Genomic DNA, 23,144 nt, shown 5'->3' on the forward strand with positions numbered 1-23,144 from the left:
ACACGAAACATTGATTGGAAGAGCTACGCTGCTGCGATATCCAAAACTATCGATTCAACACAGGTACTCCCCCCGGAGGAAGAATATAAGTTTTTGTCCAACTCGATTCTCGATAGCGCGATTCAAACTCAGACGAAACGAGTACCCGACGTGAACACCCAAAAACGTTCTCCCAACCCGTGGTGGGACAAAGAGTGCTCAAACGTGTACGCGGAGAAAGCTGCCGCGTATAAAACCTTCCGGAACGACGGGGTAGTTGCTAGTTATCGAGTGTACGCGATATTAGAAAAGCGAATGAAAAATTTAATGAAAGCTAAGAAACGCAGTTACTGGCGCCGGTTTGTCGACGGGTTAACAAGAGAAACATCGATGAGCACTCTTTGGGGCACGGCCCGACGTATGCGAAACCGAAACAGTACTAACGAGAGCGTGGAATATTCAAACCGTTGGATATTCGATTTCGCCAAGAAAGTTTGTCCGGATTCCGCCCCGGCACAGAAAATCTACCGCGCCGCGTCGCCTTACAATACCGCGAACGAAACACCGTTTACGATGGTGGAGTTCTCACTTGCTCTCTTATCATGTAACAATAAAGCCCCGGGGCCAGATAGAATCAAATTCAACTTGTTGAAGAATCTGCCAGACTCTGCCAAAAGACGCTTGTTGAATTTATTTAATAGGTTTCTTGAGGGTAACATTGTCCCACATGACTGGAGATAGGTGAGGGTCATCGCCATCCAAAAACCAGGAAAACCAGCCTCCGACCACAATTCGTATCGTCCGATTGCAATGCTGTGCTGTATCCGGAAGTTATTCGAAAAAATGATCTTGTTTCGCCTCGATAATTGGGTCGAAACAAATGGCTTACTGTCAGATACACAATTTGGCTTCCGCAAAGGCAAAGGTACGAACGATTGCCTTGCGTTGCTCTCAACAGAAATTCAAATGGCATATGCTAACAAAGAGCAGATGGCATCAGTATTCTTGGATATTAAGGGGGCTTTCGATTCAGTTTCGATCAATATTCTTTATGAGAAGTTGCACCAGCATGGTCTTTCGTCAATTTTAAATAACTTTTTGCTAAACCTGTTGTCTGAAAAACAAATGCATTTCTCGCATGGCGATTTATCGACATCACGATTTAGCTACATGGGCCTTCCCCAGGGCTCATGTCTAAGCCCTCTCCTCTACAATTTTTACGTGAATGACATTGACGAATGTCTTGTCAATTCCTGCACGCTAAGGCAGCTTGCAGATGACGGTGTGGTCTCTATTATAGGTCCTAAAGCCGTCGACTTGCAAGGACCACTGCAAGATACCTTGGACAATTTGTCTGCTTGGGCTCTCCAGCTGGGTATCGAGTTCTCCACGGAGAAAACTGAGCTAGTCGTATTTTCTAGAAAGCGTGAACCAGCGCAACTACAGCTTCAATTAATGGATCAAACTATTGCTCAGGCTTCAACATTCAAATATCTCGGGGTATGGTTCGACTCTAAAGGTACCTGGGGATGTCACATTAGGTATCTGAAACAGAAGTGCCAACAAAGGATCAACTTTTTCCGTACAATAACTGGAACATGGTGGGGTGCCCATCCAGGAGACCTAATCAGGCTGTACCAAACAACGATATTATCAGTGTTGGAGTACGGATGTTTCTGCTTTCGCTCCGCTGCGAACATACATTTCATCAAACTGGAGCGAATCCAGTATCGTTGCTTGCGTATTGCCTTGGGTTGCATGCACTCGACCCATACGATGAGTCTCGAAGTGCTGGCGGGCGTTCTTCCTCTGAAAAATCGATTTTGGGACCTCTCATATCGATTACTCATTCGATGCGATATTCTGAACCCATTGGTGATTGCAAATTGTGAAAGGCTTGTCGAGCTAAATTCTCAGACCCGATTCATGTCCTTGTACTTCGATTACATGGCACAGAACATCAATTCATCTACGTATAACGTCAACCGTGCTCATCTCTTAGATACTTCTGATCACACTGTATTTTTCGATACATCCATGAAGGAAGAGATTTGTGGAATTCCGGATCATATTCGCCCACAAGTGGTCCCAAATATTTTCTATAACAAATACCATCAAGTCGACTGCGCCAAAATGTACACTGACGGATCAATTCTCAACGGGTCCACAGGCTTCGGTATCTTCAACGAAAATCTTGCTGCCTCATTCAAACTCAATGATCCTGCTTCAATTTACGTCGCAGAATTAGCTGCCATTCAGTATACTCTCGGGATCATTGACACCCTGCCCTCAGACCATTACTTCATCGTTTCGGATAGTCTCAGCTCCATTGAGGCCATCCGTGCGGCGAAGCCTGGAAAGCACTCGCCGTATTTCCTGGGGAAAATACGGGAATATCTGAGTGCTTTATCTGAAAAATCTTACCAGATTACCTTGGTTTGGGTCCCGTCACATTGTTCTATTGCGGGCAATGAGAAGGCGGACTCTTTAGCCAAGGTGGGCGCATTAGAAGGCGACACTTACGAAAGACCAATTTGCTTCAACGAATTTTTCAGTATCTCTCGTCAGAGGACGCTCGATAGTTGGCAAACCTCATGGAGCAATGGGCATCTGGGACGGTGGCTACATTCCATTATCCCGAAGGTATCAACGAATGCTTGGTTTAAGGGGTTGGATGTGAACCGGGACTTTATTCGTACGATGTCAAGGATCATGTCCAACCATTACTCGTTTGACGCGCATCTCCGTCGTATAGGGCTTGCTGAAAGTAATCATTGTGTTTGTGAGAACGGCTACCACGACATCGAGCATGTTGTTTGGCTGTGCACAGAGTACTGTGTTGCCAGGTCCCAACTAATAGATTCCCTTCGGGCCCGAGGTAGATCACCCTATGTGCCAGTCCGGGACGTCCTGGCAAGCCGTGACCACCCCTATATTTTTCTTATCTATATCTTTTTGAAAACCATTGATGTCCAAGTTTAATACATTTTCCCCTCTCTCATTCACAGTAGAATCTCACCAACCTATCCCTGTATCTACAATATGGCATTGCTTCACGAGTCTTCGGTGCATACCCTTCTTGATAACCGTCTACCCAGAACATCATGACATACCTCACATGCAGATGATATAGAGAACATCATGACAGTATCAGAGTGCCAATAATTATCCGAAATATCGACCCTCCCCTCGCCCCTGCGATTACAGGCTGGAAACTACAACACTACAACAAAGTGTGCATATCCGCCACAATGATCAATCAGCAAACGACGATGTCAATTACACAATATGTATCCCACTTCCTACCTTTTTCCTTTACTTACATAAGAGGGGAGCAAGCCGCCCCTAAATACGGCTTTCCTTTCCCCCACTAACATGTGACATGTAATTAAAAAAAATGAATTATCGGCCTCGTTAAGCTAAAGCATTTGGGCCTAAATAAACGTATTTAAGATAAAAAAAAATTAATGAATATGTAATGATCATTTACAGCATGCCCGAAAAAATCCGGATCGACTCGCAACGAGGCACTTATACTGCAGGCAAATTGCAGGATGAAAAAATGATGAAAATCGTTTCGTCATCAAATTACCAGAGAAGTGATAGCAGCTGCAGTTATCAATATACCTACCTACCTCATTTCTGTGTCGTTGCAGGCTGCTACCATGCAGGCTGCTATCAAAGTGTAACACCCGACAGCAGGTGCAACGAGAGCGACATCGATAATGTGGTCTCGTTGGTGAAAGTTTAGGTTGTGTTTCCCGTTGCCTTTTCCATCGACATTGCGATGAGGATTGCGAAGCGAGAGCTTGCCTGGGGAAAGGACTATAACAAGACGTAGTGTATCTTGGTAGCGCACACAGATCGTTCCGGTGAAATTATTAAACATGTCGAATGTGATTCGTGTTTATTTGTTGCTCATTGGGCAACTACAAAAAACCGACAAAGTATTCTCTAGATCTGTCTCGCACAATGGCTTTCCTCAGCGGCTAAGAACCTGTTGCTATGAAGAATGCATTCATCGATGCCGTTTGACCTTAGGCGAAGTATTTAGTTTCTACGGACAGTTTGCATTAGGATGTTAAAATACAACAAAAGTGATTGTCTCCCTTGTTCCGGTTATCACTTCGCATCACTTCGTCTGCCATGCACAACTGCTGAAATTTAGGAAAATTTGAATTACTAAAACTTATTTTCAAGAGCTACCACCAAGGAACTTCTTTATTTGTTGTGGGTGTATGGACAGCAACGTATCTAGTTATGCATAGTAAGCAAATTATGTTAGATGGTGGATCTAAGATAATCTTCGATCATATACGTCTGGTGCAAAATCAGATGTTGCTTTAAGCTATTACCAACTTCGATCCGACCGCTTTAAATAACTACTGTTGATTTCATTCTTTTCGGGCTTCAGATAGCACAATACTGCAAGACTATTTGATAATTTGCCAGAGAATAGTCGAATATAATACTTTCCAGAAATCTTCGAAGTCAAATGTAAACTGGTATAAGAAATCGAATGCTTAGCGGCACAGTAGGGAATATCTAAGCTGTTTGTGTATGGTCGCAATTCGCAAACAAAAATTTTAGTGTCTATCTGCATTTGCTGGAAATTAAAAAACTACACGCTGACAATCTAATTCATCTAGACGACTGGCTAACTGTTCTGGAGCGTTGGGGTACTCTGCGCCAAGCTGGAGTTGGAATAGGGAAAATACCGATAAAAATCGCTAGTATTAATAGGGTAAATAAGATACCTATACTGCCCATGATCGCTTATTTGTTCCATTTTCTATGGGATTTCCCATCTTTATCAGACTGATTTGCGATCATGGGCAGTATAGCAATGTAGTTGATGGTTCTGGTCGGGTGATTCTTCTTCCAAATTCTGCTTGTTTTACGTCGGTCTATTTCCGCTACGAGGCCAAACACCGACGCCAGAGAGGTGACATTCCCACTAGATGGATTGGATATCGACCAATCAATTCATGGACCGGGGACCAACGGCTTTACTTCCCTTCCGAAGGAAGATTTTTCTCACCTCTAAAAATCTCAACGACCTCGACTGGGATTGAACACAGACCAATTCGGGTGGGTGATGGTTACGCTTACCACCCAACCATCGGCGCCGCCGGTCGGGTGATTAACATTCATTTTGATTCGGATATTTTCATGACTGGTTGGAGGATGTTTATTTCTACATACAAGTGAATAGATTAACTCGCTTGGGTGTCAGGCTTGTTAATCCTGCTACTCTCTATGAGGCTAGAAAGGAAAAAAGGACTAGCACAAGTGTGATACCTAATTGATTGGTGTTTTTTATTGTTTTACTTGACAAATCACTCTGGATCATGAAAATTCGGCGTTTTTTGAAAATGGGGAGTATTTTAAAGATCTACTGGGGGGTAGCGTAGTAGTTGGTAAACCGATTGCCTTGTACGCAGCACACCTGGGTTCGAGCCCCAACCCCGCACATAGGGTTAGAAATTTTTCATAAGAGATTTTTCTAACCCGAAGAGGCGAATGATCTTAAGGTTAAAATCTCTATATTCGAAATAAAAAAGCATCCTCTATGGGAAGAAAGTCTTAAACGACTGAAACTTTGGATATTTGCTGGAAAGGGCAACGTTTGTTATTTTATGTTTTATTCAAAACGTATCCAAGCAAAGCTATGTCGGGACTCTCGATTAGTAATCCAGAGCTCATATAGGATTCTTTACATGTGCCAAAAGCAGGTGACGATAGATACGATTCGTAGATGTATCGGCGAAGAGTACTGGGTTAAAATAAAACTGATGGCTCGGGACACATACTTAGTGTTACGACGATAGTAATCTTTGGCGAATCGGCTATAAAAAAACTCCGGATTTAATGGTGACCATTCCTTGTTTGTATAGACGAAGAGCGAGTGATGAACTGGATCGAGAGTAAAACTTGGAGACAAACTTTAGTACATATTAGGTAATAAGTTGCGGGAATATGCATTGACATCATCAATGGGACTAAATCCATACACAACTTTGTTTTTACATGTTTTAATGGTATTGAAGATGGCACTACTGCAGTGGTTGATAAATTCACTATACGTGTAAGCACAAACACCTTACGTTCAACGAAAGCCCGTTGCGAGGAATTAGACTAATTGAACAGTTGGTTTAAAAAAAAACTTGCCAAGTTTTATATATATTTACTTGGTTGCTCAATTCGGTACTTCAGGAACCATTATATGCGGGCACGCATATAACGCTTCATTTTACCACTCAAAGATTTAGACGATTTTACCACTCAAAGGTTTAGACGATTCCGAGAATTCTTATGCCCAAACTTGAACATTTAGGTTCGTACTGAATTTAGGTCACTATTTCATGGTCTTTCCGGTGACCAGTCTTCCCAAACGAACATAGAACACAATATATTTTTATTTTATTTGTATATAAATTTGAATGCGCTAGTTCATACAAAAATATGTGCACATGTTCGCCTGCACAACTGAACAAATGGGTGGGTGTGTGTACACCTAGCGTACACACAGGTTCGTGGCACCAGTTTTCACATTCCCTCTCATCTTCACCAGCCTCGACTCCTTTTGCCTAGTGCGTATCTTTCTCGTGTACGGCTACATAAATGCAATATATCGATATACAAAACATTATTCAATAAATTTTCTTAAAGCCAGTTCTTTTCAATAAAACTTTAGAGACTATCTTGAATAAAATGTGAATTTTATTGCTTATACACAGCAGAAGAGATTTATCAATTACAGTAAGATCAGAATAATTCGTTTTAAAAGTTTCGTTTCACATATGGTCGGTGTTAAGTCAGACCGGACTGAGTCACAAAACCTTGAAAAATGAATCATAGCGCTGGATAAAGAATTTCTTCAGCTTCATTCGACTTTTAGCTGATTTGAAATATGTTACAACGAGCAACAATTATAGCAAAAATTAATTTCAAATTATAATGTAAAGGATGTTGCGATTCAAACTTTAAACTCGTTTTTCTCGAAATCAATACAATGTCACTTAGTCCGGTCTGACTTAACACAGACCATATAGTCTAATGTATTTCGATATTCTGAACGCACAGAGTATTTATGTCTTCATCAAACTTAGCTATGGAATGTCTTCAAGTTTTTCTTTTCATTTTAATTATAGGGGCGTTAACCATAGGCTCAGGATAGAAAAAGGTTTCAGGTTTTTCAGGCTAGAAAAATTTCCAACCTTATGTGCGAGGATTGGGAATCGAATCTAGGTGAGATGCGTACAACCCGCATAAATGTGTACCATATGCCAACCATTGCATCAAACGTTTCAAAACCATTTTCAATATGGTTCATTCAACAATAGATTAACCATTGTCTGGTATAATATCGTCATAAAAGTCCTCATGATGTCTAAAACAATACATTCTTAATGTAGTGATCAGACAATCACCTTTATTCTTGTTTGCGACGAATGTGAGATTCGTTCGAAAGTGGTTTGTATTCCCGTTCAAATCGCATTCGTCGTAAACATAAGGGTGAATATGCTTCAAAAAATTTATTGTACCATATTTAATTAAATTAGCTTTAAGTTTTTTTTTCAATCCAAATATTTTGGTTTGGAGGGGTAACCCCCAACCCCCTGGAAACGCCACTGTGTAGTACACGACGTTTTATGCTATGTAAAAGAATGAACTTGGAAGAAATATAAACTGGCTGTAATTTAATTGGACTTCAATTTTTAGTTTGGGTTTTCCTCTTTCTGTATATTAGGTATTCAACCATACGTGGTGACTTCACATCCCCATTGTTTAGTGTTTAGTTTATCAACTATGAACGTTGTATTCCTAGTAATTTCATGAAGGCATCTGTTGAAAGAGACATTTGTCTTATTTTCGATGCTCCATTGGCTGCTGCCTTACTCTTTGGGCCGGATTGTGATAGCGAATATTTTAGTTTGTTGTTTAGGAGTTCTTACCACTTTTTAGAAGAAACTTATTGCAAATTTTAAATTACTACATCGTTCAACATTTCGCTTTCAACCATGTCGGCCGTTATGTTCGGACTCGCATTATCAGAAATGTTCTTGATTAGAACATGATAGCCCCTGTTAATCAGCTCAGGGGAATTATTTTTACCATTTACCTATAAGATTTGGTAAGAACAAAATAGGGGATTACAATGCGACAGTGCATCGGTCACATGACTCAGGGTCGACGGAACCAACTTGAAATTTTTTATAACATTGAGTTAGAAATCGTTCACTTCTATCAGACAGAATGTTTCCCGTTTTACGGTAATCACGTCCGGTAGACACATATAATGCTCGGTGATTTATTTGATTGAATCTTTGGTGTCCGCATCATTCGGTTTGAAATTATATCTGTCAGATTTACAAGAACTATACGTTCAAGATCGATCCATTCACCATAATTGGTATCACATATTTGGTGACGGTTTTTCCATAACGTATGGTGATTAGCAATCCCACATTCCGAGGCAAGTCAGCCAAATCTCTCCAAGGTGAGATCATGACAAGTGTACAATGACATTGTGTACAATTCGGAGGCATCTGAAGAGTTTTCCGAGAGAGCAATCTTTACTGGAGCGTTGGTTATCAGCTCTTCACTACCGAGCATGTGTTGATAACTCTCAATACTGAATTTTTACCACTAATTTGATCAACAACGATCACAACTCGTGGCAAATGATCAGCAATGCTGTAATAATTCGTCTAACATTTCCGAATACATATCGTTAAAAGAATTTTTGATGCAGTGCGAAGGTCTTGATGAACCATTTCACTTTTGAAGTACACAAAATTTAAAAGCATTTTTGTATTTGACAGTGTACTCCACTGGTGTAGCCCGTGGTACACTCATTTCAATTTGGGTGTATTCAGTCTATCGGTTTTTTGTACTACACTGGTGTAGCACCATGTAAAAACGAAAAAGTTATCACACAAAAAACCTTGGCGAAATGGACCGTGAGCGGTCTTAGCCGTCCGCAAGTGACACAACAAAGGAAAAATCCTAAAAATGTAAACAAATAACAGCTGATGTGGTGCTTTTTAGTAGAGCACTCTAGTTAGAGTGTGGCTAAGAGGCCATGACGTATCCAAACGAACATGGAATTTGACGTATACACAATAGAAATACGTCAAATTTCATGTTCGTTTGGATACGTCATGGCCTCTTGGCCACACTCTAACTAGAGTGCTCTACTTTTTAGTTATCAAAAGCGACATCTGACAATAAACACGCAAATACTAGGTTGCCAAAATTTCGCGAACGAATGTCAAAATTCCGCGCGGAAAAAGGAAAAATATTTCGCGAGCTCATTTCGCAAGAGGTGCATACTAAGCTTTACCAGCCGTTACCTAATCTTGGGTAGAATCCTACCCAAAATGGACTAAAGTGCATCTCATCACTTTTGGGTAACAAGCTTTGAACTTAATTTTTGGGTGGTGTGAGGACTACCCAAAATTTGAGTACTGAGCGGATAACCCAAAATTTGAGTACTAAGCGGATAACCTAAAATTTGAGTACTGAGCGGATACCATTTTGAAATCCAAGATGGCGGCTTCCCGTTACCACAAAACACTAAAAACCACCATCAATATGGGTGTCATTTGAAAGGTAGTAATTTGTAGAAAGTGAAAATTGATGATTGGCGCCATTTTGAAATCCAAGATGGCGGTTTCCGGTTACCACAAAACACTAAAAACCACCTTCAATATGGGTGTCATTTGAAAGGTAGTAATTAGTAGAAGATAAAAATCGATGATTGGTGCCTGTTCGCGCCTCTGTTCAGCGCTAATAACTGCCAAGTAAAATTATTCACACGATTCCATCACAATCGAGCAGAATCTCCAACCGGTAAGAACATTCTCGAATGAACGCCAAATATTCCATTCGCGCACGATCATCACACACACAGCAGTAGCAACAACAATAGCAGCAGCAGCGATACGCGCGGTATTGCATCATCGTCAGCGAGCGTGAGTGACCCAACGATACAATCGTATGATGTGGGAAAGAGATGACAGGTAATTGATGTGTGACATGGCATCGACAAGCATCGCGGTTGAGCCACGCGTTTCTAGAACGTGTGGCGTGTAATATAAGTACGCGCGTTCTGCGCATCGCAGCAATCAGTATTATTCCAACAAGTAAAGTGTGAAGTACAAGTGAAGAGTGAAAATAAAAGAGTAAAGTGTGAAGTGCAAAAAGTGTTCTTCCTTCCAATAAATCACATCCAGCTGCAAGTGGTTTTCCAACACACAGTCCGCTAAAGTTGTTTGCGGTTTGTTTTGAGTGGTCCATCCAAGAGTTTTATTTGTCTGCGGACAAGTGTAAACATAGCCAGCCACCAACAGCAAGCTGAAAATTTTCTACACCAAGGGCCACCCCTAGGCCAAAACATTGGTCCTTCGAGCCGGATAGGAAATCCGTTGTCCCTGTTGCCACCGTGACTTCTGGTGTGATTACTGAGTGATTAGTGATAATCAGTGATAAACAGCCAAAATGCCGCCCATAAGAACCCCAGTGAAAAATGCTGATGTTGATAGTGATGAAGATGTCAGTGCGCTCATTCACTTCCGCGAAATGGCGCAAGCAAAAGTGCTCCGGATTGAATCCATACTGCAGAATGCCAGAGTGGAGCAAACCAAGCTCACTCTACCACAAATAAAAACATTTGTGAAGAAGTTGGAAGCAGCCTACGCCGAGTTCACTAGCAATCATCAGCGAATCATTGAAAGTATTCCTGCAGCCAAAAGAAAGGAACACAGTCAGTGCTATCTGCAATTTGAGGATCTTCACGACAGTGTATCCATTTTGCTCGAAACATGGCTTGAGCAAATTTCCAAGACACTAATACACAGACTAACAGACATAACACTCAAAAACAAAGCTTCGCCCGCTTTAACGGTCATTTTAAATATATTTGTAGTTGGGACTGTGGCCACATTTGAAATTATGGCGCCACTGACATATGAACAAGCATGTGGGAGATAGACCACTAGTGAAAAATTGTTCCCAAACCTGAGGGGTAACCCACCAGTAAATAAGTGTTTGGTACTGTGAATAAAAGGTGGAGCTAGTGTTCTGGGAAAATTGTCGGATCGATGTTTTTTGAGGGAATTCCCTCATAGTGTTATGTCTGTTAGTCTGTGACTAATAGTTCCGCCACCCTCACAGTCCATCGTCAATCAGCAGCCGGTGATTGTCCAACAGCCACTCCCACGTGCTATACCTACATTCGATGGAAAATATGAGCACTGGAAGAGATTCAAGATGATGTTCCGGGATGTGGTGGACCAATCCAACGAATCCAACCGCATCAAACTGTATCATCTTGAAAAAGCACTCATCGGAGATGCTGCAGGTATAATAGACGCAAAAACTATCAGCGATGGAAACTATGAACGGGCATGGCAGCTGCTCGAGGAACGCTTCGAAGATAAAAGACGCATAATTCATCTACACATTGGAGGTCTCATTAACACGAAGAAGTTGTCCAAGGGGAGCTACGATGAATTACGAACGCTTGTCGAGTCTTTTGTCAGCCATGTGGAGAACCTCAAATTTCTTGGCGAGGATTTCTCTGGAGTTTCAGAGCAGATTCTGATATACATACTGGCTAGTGCGCTAGATGACGAAACTAAGATGCATTGGGAGTCCACAATCAAGCGAGGAAATATGCCCAGCTACGACGAAACCATTGCTTTCCTGAAACACCGTGTCTACGTACTAGAGCGATGCCAAAACCAACCACAACGCAACGAATTTTCCATCAAGCCACAGCATGTCAATCCCGTACCACAAACCACCAAGACATCATTCCATAGAGCCTACACAGCTACAACACAGCCAAAACAAGGACCTCGGTGTGACTTCTGTGAGTGCAATCATTTTAACTTCAAGTGTCCGTCATTCAGAAAGTTATCGATCAGCCAGCGTTTCACAATGGTGAGGAGGAAAAATATTTGTTTTAACTGCCTCCGAGTTGGACACCGATCGATACAATGCCACTCCCCTAAGTCATGTTTCAAATGCCAAAAGAAACACCATACCATGTTGCACTATGAAACTCCGTTGCAGAATGTTGCGCCACAGGGAAGTTTTGTAAGTCAACCAACAAGTTCGTCGATAGCACTCGAATCAACCCGCAGTGAACGATTTGGTAATGAGCCATCTTCGCACAACCACTCCCAGTTACAGAAAACTCCTATGCTTCTTACTGCCGTCGTCAATGTGCGAGATCGCAAAGGAGGAGTTATTTCTTGCCGCGCCTTGCTAGACAACGGTTCCACGGTAAATTTAATTTCTGAATCAATGGCGAACCGTTTAGGTCTGGAAAGAAAAACAGTATGCATCCCTATTACTGGCATAGGAGAATCAAAAACGAACGCTAAAGACATCATCCTCGCAGAAATTCGATCCAGAATCAGCAATTTTAGCATGGAGATAGAATGCTTGGTCGTTCCCAAAGTAACTGGAGAGATTCCCTCAACGAAGATCGATATATCCAATTGGCCGATACCAGTAGGTTTTCAAATGGCGGATTCGCTGTTCCATGCGCCCAACCATGTTGACATGCTCATCGGTGTATCCAAGTTTTTCCGTTTGCTAAAATCGGGATCTTTCCAAATGGCCGATGACCTTCCGGATCTTCGAGAGACCCATTTCGGATGGGCTTTCGCTGGAGATGTAGGAAATTCCTATTTGAGACGCCCCACATCAAAGCTATCCATTCTTCCGATTGAGGAAACCAGTTTCCTAAGCATGAACATCCTAATAATTCTGGGAATCCATCCCAGCCCGGGGGAGTATGTTCGCGCCTCAGTTCAGCGCTAATAACTGCCAAGTAAAATTATTCACACGATTCCATCACAATCGAGCAGAATCTCCAACCGGTAAGAACATTCTCGAATGAACGCCAAATATTCCATTCGCGCACGATCATCACACACACAGCAGTAGCAACAACAATAGCAGCAGCAGCGATACACGCGGTATTGCATCATCGTCAGCGAGCGTGAGTGACCCAACGATACAATCGTATGATGTGGGAAAGAGATGACAGGTAATTGATGTGTGACATGGCATCGACAAGCATCGCGGTTGAGCCACGCGTTTCTAGAACGTGTGGCGTGTAATATAAGTACGCGCGTTCTGCGCATCGCAGCAATCAGTATTATTCCAACAAGTAAAGTGTGAAGTACAAGTGAAGAGTGAAAATAAAAGAGTAAAGTGTGAAGTGCAAAAAGTGTTTTTCCTTCCAATATATCACATCCAGCTGCAAGTGGTTTTCCAACATACAGTCCGCTAAAGTTGTTTGCGGTTTGTTTTGAGTGGTCCATCCAAGAGTTTTATTTGTCTGCGGACAACTGTAAACATAGCCAGCCACCAACAGCAAGCTGCAAATTTTCTACACCAAGGGCCACCCCTAGGCCCAAACAGTGCCATTTTGAAATCCAAGATGGCGGTTTCCGGTTACCACAAAACACTAAAAATCACCATCTATTTATTTATTTTTTCGTCAAGCATATGTAGACTACATAGAATGGTTTTACAATATTTACTTATATACTATACATTATTTCTACGGTTTAGTTCAGATTTGATTTGATTTCTAGACATGGAAAGGTCAATTATTACACAATTTTCATTATAATAACGCATCATTCTATTGATGGGGCTATTTTTAGCATAGTTTGTCCTAAAAGATTGTTCTTGGAATAAATTACGAGTTCTTAGTTGTCGGCTAGGTACATAAAATTTTATTTGCGAAAGTAATGATGCGGATTGTACATGTTGAGAAATAATGTCGTTGATAAAGTAAAGCATGGCAAATTCGCGGCGTTCTTTGAGTGTTTGTATATTAATGAGCATGCAACGTGCTTTATACGATGGAAGAGGAAATGTCGTCCAGTTTAGCTTACGAAGCGCGTACAAAATAAATTGTTTTTGGACTGATTCGATGCGTTCTTCGCACAGGACAGTGTATGGGTTCCATACTATGCTTCAATATTCCAAAATTGGCCTGACATATGTATTGTATAATGATTTCATTGTGTAAGGGTCTTCAAAATTGTAGGTGAAACGTTTAATAAAGCCCAGCATACTATTTGATTTATTTATTATTGTATTATAATGTTCAACAAATGTGAGCTTGGAGCCCAAGATTACGCCTAAATCTCATATAATTTTGCATTTTTCTACAAGTTGATTGCCTAAGTGTATGTCTATGGGAACATTTGAAATTTTTCTGCTGAAGGTTATTGAGTTGCATTTCTTTACAATAAGTTGGAGTAGACTTTTGCTACACCACGTGTGGAATATATTTATTTCGTTTTGGAATATTTCAGTGTCTTTGACATTTCTTATTTCCATGAAAAGTTTCATGTCATCTGCATATATAAGCACTTTAAGATGTTTGAGTATAAAGGTAATGTCATTAACGTACAAAATAAAAAGAAGAGGGCCTAAGTGGGAACCCTGGGGCACGCCAGAGGTGACAGAAATTGGTTCCGAGAGTATATTCTGAAAGCGAACTGTTTGTTGACGTTTCGTTCAATATGATTCGAGCCATTTCAATAGTTTATTTTCTATGCCATATTTTTGCAGTTTGAAGAGTAATAAAGGTATGTCAATACGGTCGAATGCTTTACTAAAGTCTGTGTAGAGTGTTTCCACATGGTTGCCATTGTCCATTGCATTCACAGTAAATGTTACAAATTCTAAAAGGTTTGATGTTGTTGAGCGGCCTTTATAAAAGCCATGCTGCTTGCTTGTTATTTGATTTTTGATTTGGTGAAATATTTTGTCATTTACTAGTTTTTCGAATAATTTTGGAATGCATGATATGCATGAATCCCACGATGGTTTCGGATGTCCGATTTAGCGCCTGATTTAAAAATTGGCACTAAAAAGGATGATTTCCATATTTCTGGGAATGTTCCATTTTTCAGTGACATGTTGAAAATATGTAGAAGTGGTAGAGTGAATTCTTCTGCTAGATTTTTTAAAAATATTCGTGCTATTCCGTCCGGTCCAGGTCCTTTTGATGCGTCTAAGTTTTTTAGTGCGGTGGTAATTTCGTGTTCAGATAGTTCGTGGACGGCAATGTCATTTGAAAATTCAGGTATAAATGAAAAGTAGTCGCGGTTTGTTTCGGAATATGAAGTATAGACTTCTTGAAAGAATTTTCCAAATGAATTGCAAATTTCAGTATTGTTATTTCCTACATGTCCCTCAAAATGCATTTGGGGTGGAAAGTTGCTACTTTTCAATTTCGTTTTCACGTAATTGAAGAAATTCTTTGGATAGGTCAGTCTGGATTGGTCAGTCTCGATTTTACAATTATATTCTTCATGTGCAGTGTTAATGGCTATGTCGAGTTGGGAGCAAATATCCAGATAGTTTTGCCGATTTGTAATGCTATGTTCTTTCTTGTAAATTTTATGTGCCTTTTGCTTCCTATTTTTTAAATTTTTCAGATGTTGGTTGAACCATACAGGCTGCTGGCCGCTATGAGTTCTTCTTCTTCTTTTTACTGGTACTGTTCCAGAGATTAAATTCGTTACAATTAAATAGAATTTAGTCACTGCTTCGTTGACATTTTCTTCTATACTCAATACAGTTTGCCAATTTATTCTACATAGTCTACGTTTGACTTCTTCGAGTCGGTTTTATGGTATTCCGGCACTTCCTGATACTCCAAGTCGTTCGGGGAAGAGTTTTGATGAAAGAAAATTGAATATTCGATTGCTGTGTGAAATACTTTATTTTTCCATAATGGAGTTAAAGATGCATTAACACAGAAGTCTTCAGTGCAGTTCGTGAATAAGAGGTCTAAATATAAATTTTGTCTATTTTTGACATGGTTGATTTGGTGCAGGCCAAATTCAGATATTTTGTCAAAGAAGTATTGAAGTGTTTCATTTTCGCCTACGACAGGGAGTAAGATAGATTCGTTTTCAATGTCTACGATGAAGTTGGTGTTACGTTGATTAAAGTCGCCATAAATATGCAGTTTTACTTCAGGTTCCATGTTTGACATGATAGATTCTACAGTTTGAAAAAATAGTTCAAATGATTTTTTGTGAGCATTTTCAGGTGGAAAGTACGCAGAGGAGAATATGTGCACTTCTCCTGATATTACTGCTTTTGCCCATATCTGTTCAAATTCTATATGTTTAATGGTTTCTGTTTCTTCTGAAGGAAAGTCTGCGTTTATGGCTATAATGACTCCTCCTCCAGACTTTTTATTACAAAGAGACAAATTACGGTCATGCCGAAATACATTAAATTGATTTCCAAAAATTTCTTCGCTTCTTACGCTTTCATCCCAGCTACTTTCTGTTCCAAGAATTATATTAAAAAAAGATGAAATTAGTTTTTGTTGGATTTCTTTCATTTTGGCTGGGCTTTTCATTCGATTAAAATTTTGGCAATAGACCAAAATTTCAGTCGAATTCTGTTGTGGATGCGAAGAAGTTTTTGGAATATTTAAAGTACTTACAGTTATATTTTCTTCCTCTATAGAGGGCGTCGTTACTTCCGAAAATTAGACGTTCCAAATTTATGCGTAGCTTCGCGGAGTTGTTGAAGGCGCCTGGTTCTTTCGCTTGATAAAAATGTTCCATAAGAATCAAGGTCTGCTGCTGCTTCGTCTGGGTTTAGCCCATATTCCTGATAGACTTCGATGAAAATGCGCAGGAGATGGTCAGGAGTGGTCGGTAGTCCTTCGGATGCGAGCGTCATTTTGATGCTGGTCGGCGTCATTCCTTCCACGCAAATAGATGGGTGTTGGTCCTTCATATATGCCAGGTATAGGCGTACAATGTTCATTATTTTTGGTTCGCGAAGTCTGGCCTTTAAAAAGCGACCGTCGCCATTCGTTGATTGTGACGTGAGGCGTACGATTGGAGGGCGCAAGGGGTCCAGTTGAAATTGGCTGTCTGTGTTCGAATGTTGAGATGTGGTTGCCAATGTGTTTAAACTATTTTCGCCGCTGGTAGGTGTCACTTTCATTTGTTTGGGTTGAATGTTTTCGTTGGCTGAACGGTACGGGTTGATGGTGTCACCTTTTTTAAAGTTTATGAAATTTGTTTTTACTGCTGGTATTGCAAGACCTGCAATCGGATGTTCGGTAGTTGTGGGAGGAACGGAAAATTGTTTTTTCGCCGTGGCAGGTAGTAATTTGTCTGACGTCTTACCACTGTCGTTATGATGATGATTGTTAGCGCGATCGTTGTCACGTTGACTTGACTGCTTACGAAGTTTTCGGTTGCGCCTTGCCTTATCAGCTGCTTTCTCCTGAAGTCGTCGAATGCGTTGTTTGGCGTCATATCACAGACTAACAGACATAACACTATGAGGGAATTCCCTCAAAAAACATCGATCCGACAATTTTCCCAGAACACTAGCTCCACCTTTTATTCACAGTCCCAAACACTTATTTACTGGTGGGTTACCCCTCAGGTTTGGGAACAATTTTTCACTAGTGGTCTATCCCCCACATGCTTGTTCATATGTCAGTGGCGCCATAATTTCAAATGTGGCCACAGTCCCAACTACAAATATATTTAAAATGACCGTTAAAGCGGGCGAAGCTTTGTTTTTGAGTGTTATGTCTGTTAGTCTGTGTTTATACATTCATTACAGAATTTTTTAAAATCGACATTTTCTGCGTGATCGTACTCTTCACTCTGTAATTCCGGAACCGGAATTCGGATCCATTATAAATCCAATAGCAGCCTATAGGAATGTTGTACCTTTCATTTGAGACTAAGTTTATGAAAATCGGTTCAGCCATCTCTGAGAAAAGAGAGTGAGATTGTGGTCACACACACAGAATCGACGGACTGAATCGAATGGTATATGTCACTCGGGCCTCCGGGTCTCCGTTTAAAAGACGGTTTTCAGAGCAGTTTTCTATTGAGAAAGGCAAAACTTAAATCATACGAACAAGTTATAGCAAATTGTGGCACATTTTACACTTTTATAATGAGTGGCTCATGTCCCTTCAGATTTGACCGCACTTACCGCTTGATGACGTCCCAGTTTGATATTTCTTTTGAGTGTTTTGAGAAAACTGAGAAAACGAAAATCGTCAACGTAGGCCAGGATACGGTTAAATAAATATAAACAAATTTTGGTATCCTCGCATCGTTTTCCGGAGCAGTTGGATATGTAAGGATATTTATTATTTTTAATCTAGTCCTGTAATTTAATTCTATTAATCGAATCGTATATTTAAAGCATTGTCATCAATACCCCCAGGATTGAAAAATTGATTCGGTTCTGTGACTCCGAATCTAAAGAATGTGGTGTGCGGCATCGAAGAATTTATTCCGTGCATTTTTGGTCGTCTTGTTTCAAACACCTATTAAATCTATCTAAAGGGTAAATGTTGCAAAATTACACAAACTAAAAATTAAAAATCTGACACGTTTCATTTTGTAGATGATGATCGAGTTGCACTTTTTGTTGCCAACGAACGGAAAACAGCGACCAGCTGCCTGCTGCATTTGCTCCACTACCCGTTTTTTCTAAGAGATCAGAGATGTGTATTTTCGCTTTGCAGTTTGTTGCTTTTAGCTAAATAGTTGAAGAAATTTTTCTCCTCAAAATATTTGGTAAGTAAATAAGAACAGTTTTGCATGTAATATAAGTTGTTCTCGTGGGCGTGGAAACGACATTTTTTCACTATTACTTGTGGATACACTGGAAGATAAAACTAATTTCTGCCACTTTTAATGTAGAATACATTTAAGCTTTCAATATAGGGGTCCCGTTTCAAAATATCGGCTGCGGCGCCGCGTCAGATTTTGAACGTTAGTAACTTTTATCATACTTAACAGAATGATTTGATTTTTAGGCCAATTTGTTGAAAATATGTTCCTCTATGCTGTATTAAAATTTGAAGTATGTATAACATGCACTAATAACAAAAAAAAATTAAAGGGTTGTGTACAGGACACGACCACGGTGACATTAAAAATGTAGCTTTTTTCAAGAGCGTGCAAATGTATTTTATCTATCACACATATCGACTCATTTTCTTGCTCACTCGCCTGTTTTTTATGTTACAATTTGCTATATACCCTCCCCATTAAAACATAATTTATTGAAGGTCTTTTAACGGTAATCTATGAATTAATCAAGTATCTCACTAGGTGATTGGCATTATTTGGCTAATCCATCTAGTAAAAATAGGCTGGTCTGTCCAGAAAATATATTTAAAAGAAAAGTTCCATATTTAGAACCGTGACGAGGAAGCCCCACGCCCAGCAACGGAAATATACAGATTCTTCATGAAATATGAAATTTCATTTTCCATTTAAATTTTCAATAATGTATTAATGAACTTAAGTAAACAATCTTAAGGTTAAGTATTTCTTGATCGATTAGTGGTGAAAAAAATGAAATTATTTGATAAATTACATTGTTATGCAACGTTCGCACTACCAGTTAAAACGGGTTTTATGCTATCTTGGTGACATTTTCTCTTGTTGCTAATTATTAAAACGTGTTATAACTCTGTAGTGTAAACATTGTATTATTAAACCAATTCTGCAGCGTTTTATGTTATATAGGTGTTTTATGTGGTAATAGGACTGACATAATTATATCTTCAGTACAGCGGTTTGTTGCATAATTTCAAACAGATATATTTTAAAATTTAAATTAGTATACCTAACCGTTCTATTTGTTGTATACTTTAAAACGCAATTAGAACTGTGTTTTAACTACATAGGGCAGGACAGATACTCTGACTGGATAAACTGGGAAAACAATTTTAAGTCCAGTAACGATTAACGATGGCTTGAATTTGAATCGAAAAAGAACACCCGCCTAAGCTGCTGCTGGGACGGTAAGTTCTGTTTTAAAATTTTCCGTTGTGTACAGTACGAAACAAAAGTGTTTGAAATTAGTAAACAAAAAGTTCTGCTGGGAATGTGATTGTTTCCGATGCAATTACACTCAGGTTTTTTTACGCAGGGGATACAGGCCGTGCAAATGAAAACCGCCTAAATTTCAAAAAAACGCGTAAATGAAAACCGCGGAAATTTCAAAATTCGCGTAAAAAATACCGCGTAATAAAACCTGAGTGTACTCCCCTATATAAAATACTACGTTGCTGAACAGTGCAATAACTACAGAAGCACGTTGTCAGATGCCTTACTGATAAAAAACATATAACCGAAATATGAAACATATGAAAACCAATAGGCTCTTTACCCTAGGCAGCTACAATGCGCCGTAAACATGGATTAACAAGTTACAACGCACACGCATGCATAAAAATAAATATATTTTATTCAAACGCAACACTCTTAAGCAGCACACACCGTATTGAATTAAATCCAAACCACCCCACCCACCCACTTTGCAAATCATTCTGTGACACCGTGCTGGTACCCGAAAAATCCGCACACGGCCACCGCTGCCGAAAATGCATAGCGTCTACCGCTTATTGTAGTGCCCACACGCTGCAGCCATGATCTTACCCGTTCGACATAAGAACAAAAACTGATTCAAACGGGTACGCGTCACCTCTATTTATAAACTAACCGTATATGGTTTAGTCACATAGGTGCGAGTGTGTGCAAATGCCAACGTTGCCGAAAATCGATAGCGCTTATTGCATCGCCCGGAGACGATGTTGTTCGTATGAGACAAGAGCAACAACTGATTTAAACGGACATGCGTCGCTTCTATTTATGACTTTTCGTCTTTCATTAGTCACTAAGCTGCCCTCTTTTGACGGCTGTGTCTGAGAAATCTGCCTCACGAATGGTAATTTTCCCGTTTTTCGTGAACTTTTTAATTTTACCAATTTCCAAAAGTCTACTTTTATTGGGGAGATATTAAATTATTACCAATATTTAAGTTAGGTGTTTCTGAATCGGTTGGTGTATGAATGATTAAAATCCATCTAGTAATATCGGAGTTATAAGCGTGCAAACCTTACATAGTTTCGTTACATGGGAGATAGTTTAGATTTTAGAATGACACCTAGCCCCAGATAGTGGAGTAAGACATTTTTAATGTCAAAATTGTGTTTTGAAAAATCTTTCGAAAACGACTCGGAAAAGTGAAAATTTTCAGCCCATCCCGCACAGAGCCGTCACTTTGGTAGACCAACCGAACAATAAAATAATGAAAAGTTTATATATAGGTCCACTACATGTTTGTTCCTATGATTATTCGCATTGGGTTGCTTGACGAGAGCAGTTGGTGGGGGAAAGACGGCATATTCCTTTGGTTAGGCCATTAGAAGCCGGACGGAAAGGAAAGGCTCATGCACGGCACGAGAACGAGCGAGAAAGCGATAGTAGTGCATATTAGCGCGATTATAAAAATATCTATCGGTCGGTTTTTCTCATCATTCGTATTCGTTCAAGTTCAAGCACTAGCAAGCAGCCAGTCCACCGAAGGAAAGCAGTTGGCGATGACGACGCACAGTGGTTTTTTTTTGCCAAAAACACGCGATTAATTATTTACACAAAAACGGTCAAGTTTAGATCAATAATGTCTTCTGAAAGTTTTATCAGTATTTTAAGACCTTTCTTCTGGTTTAGTACATTGAGTGATTAATCCTCCTAAAAGTGAGATATTTTTCTCATTTTTTAAAAATGTATAGATCATGAGATCATATGTTCTGCAATGTTGTAGAGCTACTTTTTGCGAACAACTTTGCCTAAGAGTCCAAAATTGTATATTCAATACTTGTGAAGTTATAGTGCCTTGTTTGTGGATGACCCCTTAAAATCATTTTTTTAATATAACTTTTTTGGTATCGTACCTATGAATTTAGAATGTTCTACAAAGTTATTTGCGTCAATGTCATCCGCAACTCTTTAGAAGAACGTTTTGTTCTAGCTCTTCTATCTTCGAAGTTATTTAGCAATTTTTGAAAAAAATAGTGCTATTTCCAATAGCAATAACTTTTGAACGGGCAAAAACGGGCAACCAGCTATAGTTATAAACCTTAGTACAATAAATGAACTACAAAATCCAATGTATTCCATTTGTCTACTGTTGTCTCCGGTGCTGTTATGGACGGTTTAGGAAGTGCTTTCCGCTGCTTAGTATGCATTTTTCATTAAGTGGAATTGTTCATCTGTTCCTCGCTGGATTCTCTTTTTACGTATGCGTGTGCAGGAAAGAAATTAAGAGAGAGAGAAAGAGAAAGAGAGAGAACAAGAGAGAAAGAAAGAGAGAGAGAGAGAGAAAGAAAGAGAGAGAGAGAGAGAAAAAGAAAGATTGTAGAGGACCGCTAAGCGCATAACTTCTGCGAAATCGCGCAAAAATCGCCTTCAAGAAAATTCTGTGTACTTGAGTTATGAGCACCCAAAGTCTTAAGAGTCTAAAAACATTAGTTACTGTGCGATTATGCTTGATCCACAGTCTTTTGAAATAAATACAAGACTTCTTGACTATTTGCATTATTCAAGCGGCAAAATCGGGCATATTATGTCCGTCAACGTTGAAAGACTTGTTGAACTACAGAACCAATTTTCATACTTTCTCTCGCGGAAACCCAAAGGGAAAACAAGTGACGTTTATCAAGGGTACCTAAATAGTATAATGAGTGTACTTTTCAATAAACAAGAATACTAAGTATATAAAGAAATTATGTTTCAATCAATTACCTTACATTCCAACTGTACACATTTTGATGAAAATCCCTTTAAATTAGTATCGCTTAAAACGTTTCGTATCATTGAATGTACGAAAAAACGTGTACAGACACTCTCCCGCACACGTGACCGCGTCGAAGTTCGGGAATCTTCTAGTTTTGAGCATTACCCTTAGTAACAGTCAAGGATTGCTACATCTCGGAGCTGTGTAACACTGATTTTCTTAAAGGCGATTTCGTAGAAGTTATGCGCTTAGCGCTCCTCTCCAATCTCTCTCTTTTTCTCTCTCTCTCTCTCTGTCTTTCTCTCTCTTGTTCTCTCTCTCTTTCTCTTTCTCTCTCTTAATTTCTTTCCTGCACACGCATACGTAAAAAGAGAATCCAGCGAGGAACAGATGAACAATTCCACTTAATGAAAAATGCATACTAAGCAGCGGAAAGCACTTCCTAAACCGTCCATAACAGCACCGGAGACAACAGTAGACAAATGGAATACATTGGATTTTGTAGTTCATTTATTGTACTA

General features: G+C 39.8%; 1 protein-coding gene and 1 long non-coding RNA gene across 2 annotated transcripts; both read left to right on the plus strand.

Moving 5' to 3' along the window:
• The first annotated feature begins 10,485 nt into the window (after window positions 1–10,485).
• On the plus strand, window positions 10,486–12,819 carry LOC131696389 (uncharacterized). The gene is made up of 3 exons (XM_058984934.1): window positions 10,486–10,788; window positions 11,161–11,931; window positions 12,064–12,819. Exons 1-3 carry the CDS (start codon window positions 10,486–10,488, stop codon window positions 12,817–12,819), a joined length of 1,830 nt encoding a protein of 609 aa, XP_058840917.1.
• A 5,221-nt stretch (window positions 12,820–18,040) lies between these two features.
• LOC131678064 (uncharacterized) lies at window positions 18,041–18,535 on the plus strand. Its single transcript, XR_009303577.1, has 3 exons — window positions 18,041–18,162; window positions 18,232–18,375; window positions 18,436–18,535. It is a non-coding gene; the product is annotated as an uncharacterized LOC131678064 (long non-coding RNA).
• Window positions 18,536–23,144: the final 4,609 nt, after the last annotated feature.

This window comes from Topomyia yanbarensis, chromosome 1, assembly GCF_030247195.1.
Source record: "Topomyia yanbarensis strain Yona2022 chromosome 1, ASM3024719v1, whole genome shotgun sequence".
NCBI lineage: Eukaryota > Metazoa > Arthropoda > Insecta > Diptera > Culicidae > Topomyia > Topomyia yanbarensis.